Below are 21588 nucleotides of genomic sequence, written 5' to 3' on the forward strand. Positions count from 1 at the left end.
TAGCTGCTGCGCTGTCCAGCGCTCTAAAACTGAAACTACATTGATAGACAGAAGATCTGACAGGGAGTTTTCATCCTGGGGCAGGGTCTGTGATTAAGCTGGTATCTGTCCGTGTGTTTGACATTTACCTTGACTGGTAGTTGCTAGTGAATTGTGGCTGTTTTGAATTTGTTCTTAATTATTTGGTCTCGGCATTGATTTCTCATTGGTGTAATGTCATTTTATTCAACTCGTTAAAGGTTACTGGTAACTGCTGCAATGGAAGCTTTGAACATGGACCACTCGGGTTTAATGCACCAAACCTCCACAGGGATGCCAGTGAAAGTAATATGATAACCACAAACGTTTAATGACAAGTATTGTGTAAAGGACACTCTGACGAAGACATTGGCGCAGTAAATCAGAGAGGATTTTATAGCAAGTAACTGATATAACAGGAGGATTACTGTATATCGAAAAGTTCCTGTAATAATACATGAGCATATTATCAGCTCAGAGCAGCACTGTCTAGACTAGAGGATGTGGTAAATGTTGCTTCTAAATGTAATCAGATAATGTATCCCTGTTTAGAAACCTGTGACCTCTTGATACTATGCATCACCAGCAGATTGCTTTTTTCTAATTTACAAACTACAAACTATAAAGTTTTTTCTGTAAATAATAGTGTAACTTTTACTTGGGCTCAGCATGGATTCACTTTATATGAATTTATGCACTGACGGAACCGTCAATTGACGCGATTTCCTGGATGCAGGCAGGTGCAGTAACTCAAACGTGTTATGTAGGCAGGAGCCTAAAACAGGAAGCCTGTTAACCATAGTGTTGACATTCAGTTTCTACCCATGAGGAAGGCTAGCACACTCACAGACAAAAGTTATTGTACTAACTGCTCTCCAGAAGACAATGAATAACACATCTTGTCCTCTTGTCAGCTTTGACTTTACAGGGAGGTTCCTGCCTCCTGTGTTAATCGTAGTTTTCATCATTGGTCTGGTTGCTAATGGATGGGGATTGAAGTCTTTGCTGCTCAACTGGAAGAAGCTGGGTAACGTCAATGTCTTTGTCCTCAACCTCGGACTTGCCGATATTTTGTATCTGCTCACTCTACCCTTTCTGGTGGTGTACTACTTCATGGAGAGTAAGTGGATCTTTGGAGATGCATTCTGCAAGATAACAAGATTCTGCTTCAACATGAACTTATATGGCAGCATTGGGTTCCTTACTTGTATAAGTGTGTACAGGTACCTGGCCATTGTCCATCCAATGAGAGTTCATGGAAGAGTTACTGTCACTCACTCTGTGTGGATCTCAGTCTTGGTTTGGCTGTTGGTGAGTGTTCAAAGTCTGCCAGACATTTTCTACATCAAATCTGCTGAAAACAAAACTGAACAATGTTATGACACCACTGATGACGCCCATGTTGAGGATTATCTGAAATACAGCTTTGGAAGGACCCTTACTGGGTTTTGCATCCCATTCCTCATCACACTGGGCTGCTATGGACATGTGATGGTCGTTCTCTGCCGCAACAGTACCATCGACAAAGTACTGAAACAAAGGAGTTTGAGGTTGTTGTTAATCTTGATCCTTCTCTTCTCTGTCTGTTACATCCCCTTTTATCTATTAAAGAACCTGAACCTCTGGGTAAGAGTTCTGACCAAACGCAAGATGTGTCATGTATGGTTTAATGGAGTCTACATTGCTCATCAGATAAGTCGTGGCCTTGTGTGTCTGAACAGTGCTCTCAACCCTCTGGTTTACCTCCATGGAAATGAAGACATTCTTGCTCAGCTCAGACGACTTCTCCAGCGAGCTCGTCAAGCTGTCATGCGAGGGTCTACCTCCCATACTCAAGTTACCCGGATGTAAATGGTCTCAATGTTAAAATTGTATAAACATAAAGTCCTACTATAACATGTTGTTTTTGTAATGTTTCAGTCTTGATCCATTTTGCAATTTTGCTGTTAATTTGCTTAAAAAAAAAGGTAAAAAATTAAATTAATAAAATGTATTTAAAAATCATGAACATGTCACTATTGATTGAATAGGATCACAACTTGTGGGAGGTGTGTGTGTGTGTGTGTGTGTGTGTGTGTGTGTGTGTGTGTGTGTGTGTGTGTGTGGGGGGGGGAGGATGATCGTTAATGTGATAAAAACCGAAACCTTATGTCAGTTGTCTGAAAGTGTACAGGATGCAAATAAAATGGGCTTTCCAAACTGCATCAACTGCACGTCACAGGGACGCACAGGAAAGAAAGAATCAGTGATGAGATGATGGTGTTTCAACTGATCTTTCCAGAATAAATAAAGGTTATATTAAATTAAATTAAATGTTTCCAGATAAAAGTTTTTGGTACTCCTACCTATGCACTGTGCCTCTGTAGGCTTGTCACACCAGATGTCCTTGGTAGGCATGCTGACATATAGTGGATAAAAGTGTCTACTACAGAGGCTGAGGGCTGTGCAATAGCTTCTTCATCATCATCATGAAAACATAAGAATACATTTTGAAGTGCAGACTCGGGTTGGGCTTTAGCTCAGGGACAAATCAAGCTGTTTAGGGGCGCAGTGTTTAAAAGGATTGGTATTTTTGCAGAACAGAATTGGTAGAAATTGAATATAATATTCATTAGTAGGTTTTAATTATAGTATACTAACTTGAAAAGTTATTTGTTTTTAAATACCTTTTGTATCTACATAGGAGCGGGGGCACCCCCATGTTGCAACACCATGTTTCTACAGTAGCACAGTACAGACAAAAATAACTGTCTTATGGTTTTTACATAGATATAATGGGTGTTTGCTGGAAAAAAAATGATTTCAGCGTCGGCATGATGCATTTTTCAGCTGTTCCTAGGATGGTTAAACATGTGTCTGGAGGCGAGACACTGCAGGGTCAAATGTTTGACTAATTTATATTATCTTGAAACTTTGCCAGTTTATTACTAACATTAAAACTATAATTTTGTTGTACTACAATGTTTTCAATAATGTTCAAATAATTAGGGAATTATGGAAATAACTAAATAATGATGGTTAAATTAGCAAAAAACTTAAATTTAGACAATGGATTCAGTTAGTTAATCATAATTTAAATTTGACATATTATGAAAGCAAGAATGCCAAAAATCTCAAAACTGTCCAGTGCTTAAATAAAAACGTTTTTGCCTGTCGTGTCTCGCCTTTCGAAGTATAGCATTTTCTCAACCCCTAAAGGAACATTTAATTCAAATGAATTTGGACAGACATGGTTTTCTCGGGAAAGGTAGGGTATGAAAAAATGTTATCTGTAATATACATAAAGCCTTCAGAAAAATTAATTGGAGTAGAAATATGTAAAGTAAATCTTCTTACTTTAGTTACATTCAAACAACTCCAGTAACATCACTGACATCATCATTTCATCATCACTTCTTCTTTCTTGTGTACCACTGTGACGTGCAGTTGATGGAGTCATGCGTTGCAGTGTGGGAAGTCAATACTATTTGCATCCTGTTTTTTTTGGTTGATTTTACACATTCTCACCATAAGCTTCCTGTTTTTTTCACAGTAGTGTGCGGTCACATTCAATCAGGGAGTGAACAGTGGAATTTTCAGGATTATTAAATACAATTTATTTATTTGATCTGAACTTTTGTTTGTTTCAGAGCGAACAACAGCAAAATGAAAACAAGGTGGACATTCAAGACTCTGAACAATTACAAAAAATGTGTTAGAATAGCAGTTTACTATATATACAATTTTAACATTTGCATATCAGACAAATTACAAAATACTTTGTGTGGTAGACAGCAGCATTACAGCTCGACGAGCTCGCTGGAGAAGTATTCCGAGCTGAGCAAGAATGTCTTCATTTCCATGGAGGTAAACCAGAGGGTTGAGAGCACTGTTCAGACACACAAGGCCACGACTTATCTGATGAGCAATGTAGACTCCATTAAACCATACATGACACATCTTGCGTTTGGTCAGAACTCTTACCCAGAGATTCAGGTTCTTTAATAGATAAAAGGGGATGTAACAGACAGAGAAGAGAAGGATCAAGATGAACAACAACCTCAAACTCCTTTGTTTCAGTACTTTGTCGATGGTACTGGTGCGGCAGAGGACGACCATGACATGTCCATAGCAGCCCAGTGTGATGAGGAATGGGATAAAAAACCCAGTGATGGTCCTTCCAAAGCTGTATTTCAGATAATCCTCAACATGAGTCTGATCTGTGGTCTCGTAACATTCAGTTTTGTTTTCAGCAGATTTGATGTAGAAAATATCTGGAAGACTTTGAACACTCACCAACAGCCAAACCAAGACTGAGATCCACACAGAGTGAGTGACAGTAACTCTTCCATGAACTCTCATTGGATGGACAATGGCCAGGTACCTGTACACACTTATACAAGTAAGGAACCCAATGCTGCCATATAAGTTCATGTTGAAGCAGAATCTTGTTATCTTGCAGAATGCATCTCCAAAGATCCACTTACTCTCCATGAAGTAGTACACCACCAGAAAGGGGAGAGTGAGCAGATACAAAATATCGGCAAGTCCGAGGTTGAGAACAAAGACATTGACGTTACCCAGCTTCTTCCAGTTGTGCAGCAAAGACTTCAATCCCCATCCATTAGCAACCAGACCAATGATGAAAACTACGATTAACACAGGAGGCAGGAATATGTGTTCAAAGTGGAAATTGACACGAGGACAAGATGTGTTATTCATTGTCTTCTGGGTGGCTGTTAGTACAATTCCTTTTCACTGTGAGTGTGCTGACCTTCTTTCTGAGTTGAAGCGAACACATGTGGTTCACAGAAGACTTCCTGTTTTTAAGCTCCTGCCTCTACATACTACAGTTACTACACTGTACTGTATCCAGGAAATCACGTCGATTGACTGTACTGTCAGATTTTTTCATCATTCAATGTCAATTTAAGTGCATCCATACTGATCCAAATTACAGTTTATAGTATAATTTACAGAAAAAAAACGTTCTAACCTTCTAGTTTGCATTTTGTTGGTGGTGAGAAGTAACACGTGGTCACAGGTTTACTAACAGGGATCCGTCGCTTAGTAATGTTGATAAGCATGGTTTACTACATCCTCTAAAACGTGCTGCTCTGAGCTGATATTATGCTTATGTTTTATTACAGTAGCTGTTTGATATAACCCTCATATTTGTGTGTTCTTTACACAATACTTAAAACATATTGTCAGTAAAAGTTGTATTTGTGGTTATCAAATCATTTAGAAAACCTTTATAGATCAGTGTGAGTGGGGTTGAGACACACACTACGCATTCAACATCTAATAAGCTATGGGAACAAGCTGAATAGGACAATACATGGTCTGAAATAGTCCTCAAATCAAGACCATATAAACACACATTCTACCTAAATTGCAATATTCCGTCTCTACCCCTCCCGTTTGGAGAATTTACAGAAGCTGGTTACTAAAGATGACATCGTCCACCACTGCTTGGATATTTCTGGATATTATAGAATGTGATGCATTGCTGTAGATTAAACCAGCCAACAGTTTATAAAGGAGTTCAAATGAGCTCAACCTTAAACATGGCAGGAAAATGCAACACATTGATGATCAGGATACTTTATCCACAATTGTCAAATAAAATAGGAACACACTCACAAGAACATTTGACTGTATGAGTAGGCTACCTAATAATTTCTTAAATATTTTTACTTGAGTACAATTTTGAATGCATGACTTTAACCTGTAGTTGTATTTAACAGTGCTACTTAAACTTATATAAATTATTTGGATCTGGATTCAAATATATAGTATAGTATGTAGAGGCAGGAGTTTAAAACAGGAAGTCTTCTGTGAACCACACATGCTGAGATTAAGTTTATATCTGTTGAGAAGGCCAGCACACTCTCAGACAAAATAAATTGTACTAACTGCTCTCCAGAAGACAATGAAGACAGGATACGTAGTCCACCACTGGGTGGTGGTGGTGTACAGTTTACTGTATGTATAACCCATATTCAAGGCCGGATTATCCATATAAAGGATCGGGCGAGTGCCCTGGGGCACCAGCCAAATATAGCCATTAGGGGGGCACCAAATGATCAGGACAATGATTAGACCCTAAACATTTTTTTTCATATTTTATATCGGCCATATACTGGAAGAGACATGTACAAAATGAACCATTGTTAAGATTATTAATGAAAAAAATCATTATTATTTTGACTTGGGTGTAAGCAAAGTGCCCCCCTCCCCCATCATGGACCAGTCCACAATGACACGGCGGCAGCGGCGCCAAATTTATGTAAACAAAAGCCGCGATTCAAATTGTTCCTTCAGTCGGAAGTTTTTTTTGCCAGCAAGAAATGGAGGAATAAGTTATAAAAGGTAAGGCTTATCGACCATTATTTCTATCTGCTAATGTGTAGCTGTGGTGAGTTTATAAGCCGATGTGACGCCACGAAGGTGTGGAGAGGTGCAAAGAGAGAGACACTAGGCTCATTAGAGCCCAGTGGCGGCTCGAGAGTAGCCGAGTGCAGACAGGGGAGTGAGCAAAAAGCCTGACTGCAGCCCATGCTGCAGCCCGACAGCTCCGAGTTGGCTCGACTTGCATGTGCTGTGGGAAGTAGCATCTTTATTGCGGATGCAGTTAGTTTTCTAGTATTACCCCGGAATTCCACTGGCTGCGCGTGCGGTGTCAAACGGTTTTGCTCCGTGCGCCCACGTCCGTCAATACCCACCAGCTCTGTTTTCAAAGCAGGCACGGCCAGCTCCGCTGAACAGCTGGAGTTACGAGACCGAGGAGTTCCCGCGGTAATAAAAGTGACGGGCGATCACTCTTGATAATATGATTCTCCTATATGGTATTTACACAACAACGAACGCACGGGAGGTTATTGTTCCCATCCGAACGAGTAAAAGAACAGTGGACATGCTTGTATGTGTCTCTGTTTTGAGATTGTTACCTGCAGTGAACACCGAGTGTCTTATTTTGAAAATTAACCGGAGGTTTTATTGTTTTGTCGGCGCCTGTGTTCCTGTCTATCTCGATGTGTTCTGTGCTAAATTGATGCGGTGAGCTCCGGCATCCGGCAGAAATAGAAGCAGTGCGTATTTCAGCGGACAGCTGGAGCAGCAGCGGAGCAGAGAGACGGTGAAGCGGACGTGGTGGAAACTCACCCACTGACTAAAGTAAAAAATGACAACTCCGCTGCTGTGCTGGAGCGGGGAAGGACCGGAGAGGCAGCCGGTGGAATTCGGCCTTTATTTTGAAGGCCTATTAGAAACATATTCGTACAAGAGCTACACATAGGCTACTACAACCGATTAGAAGCAGAATATGAAACCAATAGGAGTAAACACTTCAAAAGCGAGGGACATTTTCAAAACAAGAAACGAGATATATCCCCATTCCCCACACATCTTTATCTTTCTTGTTATTTTACGAGATAAGTCTACTTTTATAAAACAATACTGTTCGATCCAAATAAAGGAGGTTTAGTATATCTCCCTTTGCATAACAAATATGATAGGCCTATAGAAAGTTAAAGTATGGTAAATTTCAAAACAGAGTAATTTCAGTAATAAGAATGTAACGTTGATGAAGTGTTTTTTAGAGATGAACATGATGAACTTTATTATGCTGATGTCTAACATTTAACATGTTAGACATAGGCTATGATTTAATCTTAATGGTATAAAGATATCACTTCACTACAAAGTATGTGACTCTAGGTTGTCTTCACTTTTAAATAAATCTATACAGGAGAGTTAAACCTGCATGCTAATTATTGTTTTTGTATGCCCTAAGGTCATTTATTATGGAAATATTTATATTCATCATGATGACGTGTTGCATGGTGATGGGTGTTGCATTCTGATTTGAGCATCAGTGCAAGGCTAGTATGAGACTCCTGTCAGTGTCAAGATTTTTGGTTGGATCTAAATGTTTCTGTAGTAGTCTATGTGTGGTGAGTCTGTACTTGTCTTTAGCTACACGTTCTTGTAAATCTGTGGCCTTAAAGCTCCCATATTATACACTTTTCGGTACTATTATACACCATATTATATGGTCTTAGTGGTCACTAATACGTTTTTCTTTAATTGTTTGCTGAAAAAAACTTTCAGATAATTTATTGTACTATGCTGAAGTTCAGCTAATCTCACAATGGCCTATTTTTTAAAAAGAGCTGCAGCTCCCCTCGTAAATATACAATCTTTGCGCTGCCCCCGCCCCCTGTCCGGAAGCGAAGCCAGATACGCCTCGCCCTCTGTCTGTCAGGGCCGTGGACCAATAAGAAATAGGGGTGTGGGCTGCACAGTGGAAGCTTCTGGCTTTCCAGTTTGTGAGGTCAGAAAAGGGGAAAATTCTGACGGGAGTATATTGGGTGGGGGAGGGGTGGTGGTTTCAGAAAGGGGGATTGTGAGAAAAGGAGAGTGTTATTTTTAAAAATATTTTGGCAGTCTCTAGGCACACTGTGGACCCATGGATATGTTAGAACACATTTAAAAAGTGCATTTAGCATAATATGTGACCTTTAATGCCATAGTACATTTTAAGGACAGGGGCATTTCATGTGAAGTCACCCTGGGGCACCCTAAGGGGTTTATCCGGGCCTGCCCATATTAGACACAATGTCCCTCATCAAAATAACAAGACATTTTAGAAATGAAAATAACTGTCTCAGTACTGTTTTGCAAAAACTGTTTTGTTTCCTCAAAAGATGAAAAGTGGGAGATACAAAGTTTATACCTGACAACACTGGTTGTAGTAAGTTCTCAGATCAAGACCACAGTACAAATTTTTACTGTGTAACATGGTAAAGTCATGCTCTTATGTCCTCACTCTGCATGTATACGGTGGACAGTTGCAGCAAGATAGCAGTAGGTCTTTGAAGATATTACATCAGGCCAAACTGTTGCTACCTTTTAAAATAAACTGAAGACCTCAATCTAAAGATTTGCACTTTGTGTATGATAGTCCTATATGAATAAAGTTGCTTTGCCTTGCCCTATCTTCCGTACTATGTATAATTATGAAACAGATGTATGGATTGGAAAGGGAAACAGCCAACCAATGTAACTTCCTGGAGACTGGCATGTGAGCAGGAGCGTAAAACAGGAAGTCTTCAGTGAACCACAAATGCTGAGATAGTGTTTCTATCCCCGAAGAAGAGAAGCACACTATCTGACAAAAGGAGTTATACCAATTGCTATCCAGAAAAGAAATTAATAACACAATTATCCCAGTTAAGAAGTGTGTCGCCGGCCGCTTGAGTGCATGCATCCAGTCGTTTTGAAAACACATTTCTCTCTGATTATTAGGGGATAGGCCTACATATTTTGTCAGGCCTAAATGGTAGTTGCTCTCGATAAGAAGTATGTCCCTGCGGCTGTGTCTATGCACACTGTATGTCTGTCTAAACCCATTCACTCGTAATAGAGCGGATCCATATTTTGGCAAGCCGAGAATACAGTCTGATAAAATGTGTACATAGACGCAGCCGCGGGGACACACATCATGTCAGAGATAAATACATTGGCATGAGTCGACACCTTGGATCACTTCTAAACCTAGCCTACCCGTCTCTCCCTTGCCTGGCTTTTTAGAGCTGCTAGCCAGTATTTGAGGGCTGCTTTTCGCTTTAGAGGCAAACCATGGTAGTGTACGGTAAGACCAGCTGACTTCGTTTTTTAAATTTGTTGCTACATCCTGGAGCAATACAGTATGATCCTCCTCTTGTGGGCTTTTGATACGACAAGTGACATGACAGAATGTGACAGTTGAAGATGGCTGTGCCCCAGTAGCAAAACAACAAACTAATCTCACCATTTTCTCCCGTATAACTGCTTTGGCAGTTTTGAGTATTGGAGCATGAATAAGACTGATAACAGATCTTGTTCAGCTTCACTTTTGATCTAGTCTCACTTCCCCTTTAATGGTCTCATCTGCACTTTGTGTTTGATAGTGCGTGCTATATAAATAAAGTTGCCTTGCCTTGCCTTGCCTTGCCTTGCCTTATCTTCTGTATTACAGTATTAATAATTATGAAACAGATGAAGAGATGTATGGATTGGAAGGTGAAATAGCCAACCAATGTAACTTCCTGGAGACTGGCATGTGGGCAGGAGCGTAAAAAAGGAAGTCTTCAGTGAACCACAAATGCTGAGATAGAGTTTCTATCCCTTAGGAAGGGCAGCACACTCACAGACAAAAGGAATTGTACTAACTGCTCTCCAGAAGACAATGGATAACACATCTTGTCCTCGTGTCAATTTCAACTTTCAACACAGATTCCTGCCTCCGATGTACATCTTAGTATTCATCGTTGGTTTGGTTGCTAACGGATGGGGATTGACATCCTTGTTGCGACACTGGAAGAAACTAAAGATCATCAATATTTTTGTTCTCAACCTCGGACTTGCAGACATTTTGTATCTGCTCACTCTCCCCTTTCTGGTGGTGTACTACTTCATGGAGAGTAAGTGGATCTTTGGAGACGCATTCTGCAAGGTAACAAGATTCTGCTTCAACATGAACTTATATGGCAGCATTGGGTTCCTTACTTGTATAAGTGTGTTCAGGTACATGGCCATTGTCCATCCAATGAGAGTTATGGGAAGAGTTCATGTCACTCACTCTGTGTGGATCTCAGTCTTGGTTTGGCTGTTGGTGAGTGTTCAAAGTCTGCCAGACATTTTCTACACAAAAACGTTTGGAAATAAACCTGGGAAATGTTACGATACCACACAAAAGAGCCATGTTGAGGATTATCTGAAATACAGTTTTGGACGGACACTTACTGGATTTTTTATCCCATTCCTCATCACACTGGGCTGCTATGGACATGTGATGGTCGTCCTCTGCCAAAGAAATACCACAGACAAAGTTCTGAAACAGAGAAGTTTGAGGTTGTTGTTCATCTTGATTCTTCTCTTCTCTGTTTGTTACATCCCCTACCATGTTTTCAGGAACCTGAACCTCTGGGCAAGAGTTCTGACCAAACGCAAGATGTGTCGTCAATGGTTTAATGGGGTCTACATTGCTCATCAGATAAGTCGTGGCCTTGTGTGTCTGAACAGTGCTCTCAACCCTCTGGTTTACCTCCATGGAAATGATGATATTCTTGCTCAGCTCGGACAAATTGTCCAGAGAGCTCGTCAGATGTACAGCCGTTTGTCATTTTCCAACTCTGGCCGTGTGTCTGTGTCACAGACTGCAGAGGAACTTTAACAAGAGTTGAGGTGGGGTGGGGGAGCCCTGTGCATTGCAACAACTACACTGTAAAGAGGATGTCAATTGATTTTAGTATATTGTCTTATGATATGTTATGTTATGCTATACTTTGTTTTGAGTTTTATCACTTAATTTTCTTAACTCAGTATCGATTGTATCACCTGTATTTTCATGACGAATAAAGTGCAAAACCAATCAGCATTCTGATAATCTGGTAAAATGTTTCTGTAGAACTCAATAATGAACAGTATTTTCTGGAAACACTTTACAATAAGGGTACATCATTAAACTGTTAGTTAATGCTTAGTTGATGCCTATTAATCATTAACTAAGCATCAACTAACTGTTAATGCTTAGTTGTTTACTCAGTGAGTGCTTTGTTAAGCATTCATTATGCATTAGTTAATGCTAAGGTCATGCTAATTAAGCATCAACTTCGCAGTTATTAGCAGTTAGTTAATTATTATTACATAACACTTTTCCCAAAAGAATACAGTGAACCACAGGTTACACACATGAATGCCTCTGTGCCTGTGAAGGCTTGTCACACAAGATGAGGTTGTCCTGACATCTAGTGGACAAAGGTATCCACAACCGAACCAAGAAGACAGAAGACAATGAAGACAGGATACCTTTTCCTCCACTGTGTGGTGGTGCTGTACAATATGTATAACCCATATTATACCACTTCTATTTAACCTCTCTATGATCCCCCTAGGCCTTATTATGTAAACGAACAAAGTTGCCTCCCACAATTATGCAGATGATATAATAATAATAATAATAATAATAATCTTTTCTCAGGCCTTCCTAAAAAAAAGCTTCAGCTTATTCAAAATGCGTCTCCTAGTGTTCTGATAAAAACAAAGACGTTTCTTCACTTGTGACAAAATTGATTTCAAGATATTATTACTAATCTATGAATCCCTCAATAATCTAAAACCAAAATAAACCTCCATTCTGATTCGGATGGATGGGTCCAAGGGGGAACAGCCTACTAATGTAACTTCCTGGAAACTGGCATGTGGGCAGGACCTTTTAATCTTATTCTGCGAAGCACAGATGTTGAGATTCAGTTCCTACACTGAAGCAAGGTCAGCACACTCTCAGACAAAAGGAATTGTACCACCTGCTCTCCAGAAGACAATGAATAACACAACGTGTACCCGAGTCAGCTATGACTTTCAACACGGATTCCTGCCTCCGGTGTACATCTTAGTATTCATCGTTGGTTTGGTTGCTAACGGATGGGGATTGAAATCCTTGCTGCGAACCTGGAAGAAACTGAAGATCATCAATGTTTTTGTTCTCAACCTCGGACTTGCCGATATTTTGTATCTGCTCACTCTCCCCTTTCTGGTGGTGTACTACTTTATGGAGAGTAAGTGGATCTTTGGAGATGCATTCTGCAAGATAACACGATTCTGCTTCCACCTGAATTTGTATGGCAGCATTGGGTTCCTTACTTGTATAAGTGTGTTAAGGTACCTGGCCATTGTCCAGCCAATCAGAGTTCTTGGACGAATTACTGTCGCTCACTCTGTGTGGATCTCAGTCTTGGTTTGGCTGTTGGTGTGTGTTCAATGCCTTCCAGAAATTTTCTACGTCAAAACATTTGGAAACAATCCTAAACGATGTTTTGATACCACATTTGAATTCCATGTTGAGGATTATCTGAAATACAGCTTTGGACGGACACTCGCTGGGTTTTGTTTCCCATTTCTCATCACACTGGGCTGCTATGGACATGTGATTGCCGTTCTCTGCGGAAGAAATACCACCACTAAGGTACTGAAACAAAGAAGTTTGAAGTTGCTGTTCATCTTAATTCTTCTCTTCTCTGTTTGTTACATCCCCTATCATATATTCAGAAATCTCAACCTCTGGAGAAGAGTTCTGATCAAACACAAGATGTGTCGTCAATGGTTTAATGGAGTCTACATTGCTCATCAGATAAGTCGTGGCCTTGTGTGTCTGAACAGTGCTCTCAACCCTCTGGTTTACCTCCATGGAAATGAAGATGTTCTTTCTCAGCTCAGACGACTTCTCCAGCGAGCTCGTCGGATGTTCGGCCATTTATCTTTGTCTAACTCCGGCCGTGTACCTGCGGCACAAACTGCAGAGGAATTAAACAAGATTTAAGGTTTTAACATGTTTAATGACAAATAACTAAAACAGCAGCTCTAACTCTTTTGTGCGACTGTCTATCCACAGGTTTGGTGTAAATTGACAACGTTGTGAATGAATTATCTTAAGTGATGCATTCTTTGCTTTAATAATAATCATCCTGTACAGGCTTGCATTTTTGATTGTGTAATTCATGATGCTGTTACCACATTATGATCATAAATCTTCCAAATATATAAAAAAGCATATATGCCATGATCGTATTGTGTCACTGCTATCATTTAGAAAGGGTTTGTCGGGAAATAATGATAATGGTACGTAGTTTGGGGTGGGGAAGCCCAGTGCAATGCATGCTCTCAATTGGTTCAGAACATGAGGGACATAGTGTCCAACAAATGCTAAAGAGGATGTCTTGTATTGGTTTTAGTTATCTTATGATATTTTATGTTTTAGTTTGTTTTCTCAGTTACACCCCTTTATTTTCTTAACTCATCGTAATGTACAATTCTGAAGCGCTTAATGATAAATAGCTCAAAGAGCTGATCTTGCATGCTCTTTAAATAGTCCAGCATCTGTATCAATATTGTAAATATTGTATATAGCCTCAGGAAAATAACCAATTCATTTAACTTTTGTGTATATATATGCAGAAAAGATCAAAATAAAACTGTGTACAACTACTCTTGATGTGTCACTTTCTCATGAGCTGTTTATGGGAAGAAATATGTATTTTCCTAACCCTAACCGTCACATTAACCCTAACCTAATTCCAACCTGAACCTTATAACCTAGTGTTAACCCTCAAACAGGCCTTCATGAGGCAAAATGTCCTCACTTTGAAAAATGTCCTCACTGCAATGGTTAAAAGCTTGGTCCTCACAAGATGCCTATACAAGAACACATACACACACACACACACACACACACACACACACACACACACACACACAAACATTGTATGCTGCCATACACATTCCTTTCACTTCCTATGTCCATAAATGTCAGAAATAGTTACATACAGCTTTCATAAAAGTGAACTAAAACGTTGACTTTGACAATACCCTCTGGCAAAAACTAATTTAAAAAAATTGGTCATAGAGCAGCTAGTCTGGTTGTAGACTCTTACCTTGAACCGAGGTATGATTTTAAGATCTGACACTTAAATATGAATTTTTTTATTTTACATGTTAAAACTTGTGTTCTTATTAATATTAGATATCTAAAGATTCGTTACAATTACAGTAAGAAAGGCTTGAGAAGCACCCTCTCTCTGAAGTTGGAACTTTACCACCAGAGGGAGACTCTTACCTTCCCATTTAGGTCAATGATGAAGCACTCGGTCACAAATGGAGCTAGTTATGAGAAACTCCGACTGAAACATTTAACCTCAGACCATATCCGCAGTGATGTGTCATAAAGATTATTTATAAAGCATTTAACTGGTGATAAGTAGTGGTTGCGTAATAGCAAATGGACAAAGTTTAATACATGCGGAAAATGTCCCACGTAGATTTATCTTTGATCTCATTTTTACAGTTGATATTGCAGGGCGTCAAACAGGAAGTTTTATTAGAACCATATAATAGATCATGCTTTCTCTTTCTCTCATTACATATATCGCCCACAGAGGAAGAGGTTAGTTCACACTTGGTAGAAGAGAGGATGAGTAACACCACCTGTCCTCGTGTCAGTTTCAACTTTGAACACAGATTTCTGCCTCCTGTGTTAGTTTTAGTTTTCATCATTGGTCTGGTTGCTAATGGATGGGGATTGAAGTCTTTGCTGCTCAACTGGAAGAAGCTGGGTAACGTCAATGTCTTTGTTCTCAACCTTGGACTTGCCGATATTTTGTATTTGCTCACTCTCCCCTTTCTGGTGGTGTACTACTTCATGGAAAGTAAGTGGATCTTCGGAGATGCATTCTGCAAGATAACAAGATTCTGCTTCAACATGAACTTATATGGCAGCATTGGGTTCCTTACTTGTATAAGTATGTACAGGTACCTGGCCATTGTCCATCCAATGAGAGTTCATGGAAGAGTTACTGTCACTCACTCTGTGTGGATCTCAGTCTTGGTTTGGCTGTTGGTGAGTGTTCAAAGTCTGCCAGACATTTTCTACACAAAAACGTTTGTAAATAAACCTGGGAAATGTTACGATACCACACACAAGAGCCATGTTGAGGATTATCTGAAATACAGCTTTGGACGGACACTTACTGGATTTTGTATCCCATTCCTCATCACACTGGGCTGCTATGGACATGTGATGGTCGTTCTCTGCCGAAGAAATACCACAGACAAAGTTCTGAAACAGAGAAGTTTGAGGTTGTTGTTCATCTTGATTCTTCTCTTCTCTGTTTGTTACATCCCCTACCATGTGTTCAGGAACCTGAACCTCTGGGCAAGAGTTCTGATAGAACAAAAGATGTGTCGTCAATGGTTTAATGGGGTCTTCGTTGCTCATCAGATAAGTCGTGGCCTTGTGTGTCTGAACAGTGCTCTCAGCCCTCTGGTTTACCTCCATGGAAATGATGATATTCTTGCTCAGCTCGGACAAATTGTCCAGAGAGCTCGTCAGATGTTCGGCCGTTTGTCTTTGTCCAACTCTGGCCGTGTGCCTGTGGCACAAACTGCAGAGGAACTTTAACAATGGTGATGTTGTTACCACATGTTGACCGCAAGATACTTGAAACAATCCAGGTAATAACCATTAAAATGTGTCAAAACTATTTCAATGGTTTGTCGAAGGCAGAACAACATTAAGTTACAGAACAAGTTAACCGGCAGGTTCATGTGTAAATAATCAATGAGTTCCTTTTATACCTTGTTTTATACCTTTTATGTTTCATGTAAAGAACATATTGCTTTGTTGTTAAAATGTACATTTAGAATAAACGTTCCTGCCTGACAGGTATGTTATGCAAGGTACTATAAGCACTAGGTGCCTTTTCAGAAATATTAACATTTGGAACAATTGGAAATGTAAAATATTGTATTCACATTGCAGTGTGAAATCCTTGTAACTCCACGTTTGTTGATTTTAATGTTTTAGATAAGGCTTATAAATCTCATAAACTGTAGTATTTTCCTTCAAGGTGTATTAATAACTTTTCTAGTAAAGCAACCAGGGTTATACTGTCATCTTTTGGCAATCATTGAATAACATTTGCTGAGATCTAGGAGCGTGGTGACATCGTAACAACAAAGTCTGTTTTATCGACTTACTTCTTGTAAGTGAATTGGCAACATTCCCAAATCTCAAGAACAAACTTGTTGAAGAGAATGTTTCTGTTTTAATTATGAGACTGTATCAAAACTATTTTCTTTGGAACTCCAGTGGTTGCCACATAATAGGGCTGCATGATGTCAGGAAAACATGCGATAATATTGGAGAATATTGAGATGATGATATCACTTGCAATTAAAGATGAATAATGTCTCTCTGCATTGGGTTTACTGCCAACATACACCCCAGACAGTAAGTAGCCTATTATTAGCCCCAGGCCAGGCTGTTTAGTACAACCTAGTTGTTGAGTTTGGTGGCCTTCACCACGTTAGCATCGTTGTCTGTCGTGACACACTTGCTAGCATTCATGTAAACCACATGTATATGTGTATACACACAATATCATCATCAACATTTGCGATGTTACAGTAGGGTTTCTATTTATCGTGCAGCCCTTCCACACTGACACATCTTTATTTTGGGGGCATTTTCCGTTTATTAGATAGGACAGTATAGATAGACAGGAAACAGGGAGGAGAGAGGACATGCAGCAAAGGGTCCAGGCCGAATCTGAACCTGGGGCTGCTGCAGTTAGGACTTGGCCTTTATGGTATGCTCTCTACCCATTGAGCCACTGGGTGCCCCCCAAATAACTTAATAAATACATTCTGAATTAACAACTAAAAAACCTTCTTTAAAGGGTGTAGTTCATTCAAGTTAATTCCGGGCATCAACTCTGCTATTACTGTGAAGTATGAGAGGGACAAACACATTTAGCTGTGCACTCAGTTTCAGATATGTGACCACAAATGTAGCACAGGTCTTAACAGGAAGTCCTCTCTGAACAAAAAGCCACAAAGCTTTGGCACATCTCTCAGAATGCTTGTTATTGTTTACTGGAAATGCAAGCACACTCACACAGAGGAGCTGTTGTACTGCTGTTCTGAAGAAAATGCCATTAAACTTACTGTCCTCGAGTTAGCATAACTTTGAAAAAAGATTCCTGCCTTCTAGGATTCATTGTTGTTCTGGTAGCTAATGGATGGAAAAAAATAAATATCATCATTGTTTTTTTTGTTCTCAACCTTGGACTTCTACTTTTTGAAGAGAAAAATAATCTTCAGTGATGACATTATAGCATTATAATTATATTTGACATATTCTAAACAAATAGTTACATACAGCTTTCATAAAAGTGAACTAAAACGTTTACTTTGACAATACCCTCTGGCAAAAACTAATTTAAAAAAATTGGTCACAGAACAGCTAGTCTGGTTGTAGACTCTTACCTTGAACCGAGGTATGATTTTAGGATCTGACACTTCAATAGGAATTTTTTTATTTTACATGTTAAAACTTGTGTTCTTATTAATATTAGATCTCTAAAGATTCATTACAATTACAGTAAGAAAGGCTTGAGAAGCACCCTCTCTCTGAAGTTGGAACTTTACCACCAGAGGGAGACTCTTACCTTCCCATTTAGGTCAATGATGAAGCACTCTTGCATCAATTTACCTGTTCACACGGTCACAAATGGAGCTAGTTATGAGAAACTCTGACTGAAACATTTAACCTTAGACTATTTTATTTTTACTTGGCACACACTCATATATATATATATATATATATATGAATATATATATATATATATATATATTAGAGGTGGGCATAGATTAATTTTTTTAATCTAGATTAATCTAGATTAATTTTGGAATTAATCTAGATTAATCTAGATTAAAATGGCTCATTTGAATTCATTCATAATATGTGTGTGCTCCCTAAATAATGACTCAAAGTAAGTCTCTGAGAACGTGTTTCTCAAGCCAGGTGGCGCATCAGACCAGGGGCTCATCTCCTGTTTCCAACATGCATCACAAACTGCTTGAGGAAGCTGTTCTACTATGATAATTGGTGATGAAAATAAATAATGTTCAACAAGATGTTACTTAGTAACGCGTTACCGGCATCGGACCTCTTTTTTCAGCAACGAGTAATCTAACGCGTTACTATCTCCAAACCAGTAATCAGATTAAAGTAAGGCCTACTCATCAAAGTCACTGTGCGTTACTTTTTCTGTCATTTTCCTTAGTGAAACATTTTACATAACTGCACAAATGACTGCGATTGCGATTTTATGTAAATAAATGTGTGCGCATGTGTCTTTAAACTCTCCAACTGCTCCAACCGCTCCTCTCGTCTTTTTGGTAGCGCCCTCGTCTCTGACATGCAGCGTGTGTGTGTGCCTGTCTGTGTCTGTGTGTGTGTGTGTGTGTGTGTGTGTGTGTGTGTGTGTGCAGCAGCATTACGGCCGAGTCTGAACTGTGGCGCAAAACAAAGTTTTCCCCCCGATGAAATATAGCGTCTGCTATGGGGATATTTAGGATTCGGGTACGGTGACGTTGAAGAGATAGTTGTTTAAAACTTGGAAACTTATAGTCACGTGGCGACCGGTGGCCACACACACCCACCCTGCGTTCCAATACCCGATTGTGTCGTGGGCAAGTGATGGAGAGAGAGAGCGGCGGGTGTGTGAGAGAAGCTTCGCCCCTCGTCTCTAACATGCAGCGTGTGTGTCTGTGTGTGTGTGTGTGTGTGTGTGTGTGTGTGTGTGTGTGTGTGTGTGTGTGTGTGTGTGTGTGTGTGTGTGTGTGTGTGTGTGTGTGTGTGTGTGTGTGTGTGTGTGTGTGTGTGTGTGTGTGTGTGTGTGTGTGTGTGTGTGTGTGTGTGTGTGTGTGTCTGTGTGCAGCAGCATTACGGCCGAGTCCAAGCTGAACTGTACAAATGACTGGCTCCCTGAGCCGAACAGGTGGAATAAGAGATTAACGGCGATTTTTTTTTTTATCGCCGATAAGAGTCTGGCGTTAACGCAGCACGTTAACGCCGATAACGGCCCACCACTAATATATATATGGGCCGTTATCGGCGTTAACGTGCTGCGTTAACGCCAGACTCTTATCGGCGATAAAAAAAAATATCGCCGTTAATCTCTTATTCCACCTCCTGTTCGGCTCAGGGGAGATGGTTCCCTCCAGGGCCGATGGCTGTTCGCCGTCGGGTTGAACCCCCTTCCGTGTGTTCTCTGGTCGGGTAATAATAGCCAGAGCGTTTAGAGACACATGCGCGCACATTTATTTACATAAAATCGCAATCGCAGTCATTTGTGCAGTTATGTAAAATGTTTCACTAAGGAAAATGACAGAAAAAGTAACGCACAGTGACTTTGATGAGTAACTTTAATCTGATTACTGGTTTGGAGATAGTAACGCGTTAGATTACTCGTTACTGAAAAAAGAGGTCCGATGCCGGTAACGCGTTACTAAGTAACATCTTGTTGAACATTCATTCATCACCAATTATCATAGTAGAACAGCTTCCTCAAGCAGTTTGTGATGCATGTTGGAAACAGGAGATGAGCCCCTGGTCTGATGCGCCACCTGGCTTGAGAAACACGTTCTCAAAGACTTAGGCCTACTTTGAGTCATTATTTAGGGAGCACACACATATTATGAATGAATTCAAATGAGCCATTTTAATCTAGATTAATCTAGATTAATTCCAAAATTCAATGAGATTAATCTAGATTAAAAAAAATAATCTATGCCCACCTCTAATATATATATATATATATATATATATATATATATATATATATATATATATATATATATATATATTTATATTTATATATATATACAGGTCCTTCTCATATAATTAGCATATTGTGATAAAGTTGATTATTTTCCATAATGTAATGATAATAATTGAACTTTCATATATTTTAGATTCATTGCACACCAACTGAAATATTTCAGGTCTTTTGTTGTTTTAATACTGATGATTTTGGCATACAGCTCATGAAAACCCCAAATTCCTATCTCAAAAAATTAGCATATCATGAAAAGGTACTCTAAACGAGCTCTTAACCTAATCATCTGAATCAACTAATTAACTCTAAACACCTGCAAAAGATTCCTGAGGCTTTTAAAAATTCCCAGCCTGGTTCATTACTCAAAACCGCAATCATGGGTAAGACTGCCGACCTGACTGCTGTCCAGAAGGCCATCATTGACACCCTCAAGCAAGAGGGTAAGACACAGAAAGAAATTTCTGAGCGAATAGGCTGTTCCCAGAGTGCTGTATCAAGGCACCTCAGTGGGAAGTCTGTAGGAAGGAAAAAGTGTGGCAGAAAACGCTGCACAACCAGAAGAGGTGACCGGACCCTGAGGAGGATTGTGGAGAAGGGCCGATTCCAGACCTTGGGGGACCTGCGGAAGCAGTGGACTGAGTCTGGAGTAGATTATGCATTAGTTAATGCTAAGGTCATGCTAATTAAGCATCAACTTCGCAGTTATTAGCAGTTAGTTAATTATTATTACATAACACTTTTCCCAAAAGAATACAGTGAACCACAGGTTACACACATGAATGCCTCTGTGCCTGTGAAGGCTTGTCACACAAGATGAGGTTGTCCTGACATCTAGTGGACAAAGGTATCCACAACCGAACCAAGAAGACAGAAGACAATGAAGACAGGATACCCTTTCCTCCACTGTGTGGTGGTGCTGTACAATATGTATAACCCATATTATACCACTTCTATTTAACCTCTCTATGATCCCCCTAGGCCTTATTATGTAAACGAACAAAATTGCCTACCACAATTATGCAGATGATATAATAATAATAATAATAATAATAATAATAATAATAATAATCTTTTCTCAGGCCTTCCTAAAAAAAAGCTTCAGCTTATTCAAAATGCGTCTCCTAGTGTTTTGACAAAAACAAAGAAGTTTCTTCACTTGTGACAACATTGATTTCAAGATATTATTACTAATCTATGAATCCCTCAATAATCTAAGGCCAAAATAAACCTCCATTCTGATTCTATCCTATGAACCCACCAGACGTTTTAGGTCATCTGGAGAGAGCTGATAACTGTTCCTGGGATTATAACAAAACATTGGGAAGCTGCTGTCAGCTGTTATGCTGCCCTAACCTGGAAGATACTT

The 21588-nt window shown here is 39.6% G+C and overlaps 4 protein-coding genes across 4 annotated transcripts; 3 read left to right on the forward strand and 1 right to left on the reverse strand.

Moving 5' to 3' along the window:
• Positions 1–903: 903 nt before the first annotated feature.
• LOC307252576 (P2Y purinoceptor 1-like) lies at positions 904–11338 on the forward strand (the record flags this gene model as incomplete). Its single annotated transcript, XM_080030282.1, has 2 exons — positions 904–965; positions 10279–11338. The coding sequence occupies 2 exons, from the start codon at positions 904–906 to the stop codon at positions 11216–11218; spliced, it is 1002 nt and encodes a 333-aa protein (XP_079886408.1). The 3' UTR covers positions 11219–11338.
• LOC307253512 (P2Y purinoceptor 1-like) lies at positions 3766–4719 on the reverse strand (the record flags this gene model as incomplete). The annotated part of the gene is made up of 1 exon (XM_080031619.1): positions 3766–4719. The coding sequence occupies one exon, from the start codon at positions 4717–4719 to the stop codon at positions 3766–3768; it is 954 nt and encodes a 317-aa protein (XP_079887745.1).
• Positions 11339–12367: 1029 nt separating the features above from the next.
• On the forward strand, positions 12368–13363 carry LOC307253559 (P2Y purinoceptor 1-like; the record flags this gene model as incomplete). The annotated part of the gene is made up of 1 exon (XM_080031669.1): positions 12368–13363. One exon carries the CDS (start codon positions 12368–12370, stop codon positions 13361–13363), a length of 996 nt encoding a protein of 331 aa, XP_079887795.1.
• Positions 13364–15010: 1647 nt separating this feature from the next.
• On the forward strand, positions 15011–16128 carry LOC307252575 (P2Y purinoceptor 1-like; the record flags this gene model as incomplete). The annotated part of the gene is made up of 1 exon (XM_080030281.1): positions 15011–16128. The coding sequence occupies one exon, from the start codon at positions 15011–15013 to the stop codon at positions 15995–15997; it is 987 nt and encodes a 328-aa protein (XP_079886407.1). The 3' UTR covers positions 15998–16128.
• Positions 16129–21588: the final 5460 nt, after the last annotated feature.

The sequence above is a fragment of the Ammodytes marinus genome (genome assembly GCF_949987685.1).
Source record: "Ammodytes marinus genome assembly, chromosome: 7".
Classification (NCBI taxonomy): Eukaryota; Metazoa; Chordata; class Actinopteri; order Uranoscopiformes; family Ammodytidae; genus Ammodytes; species Ammodytes marinus.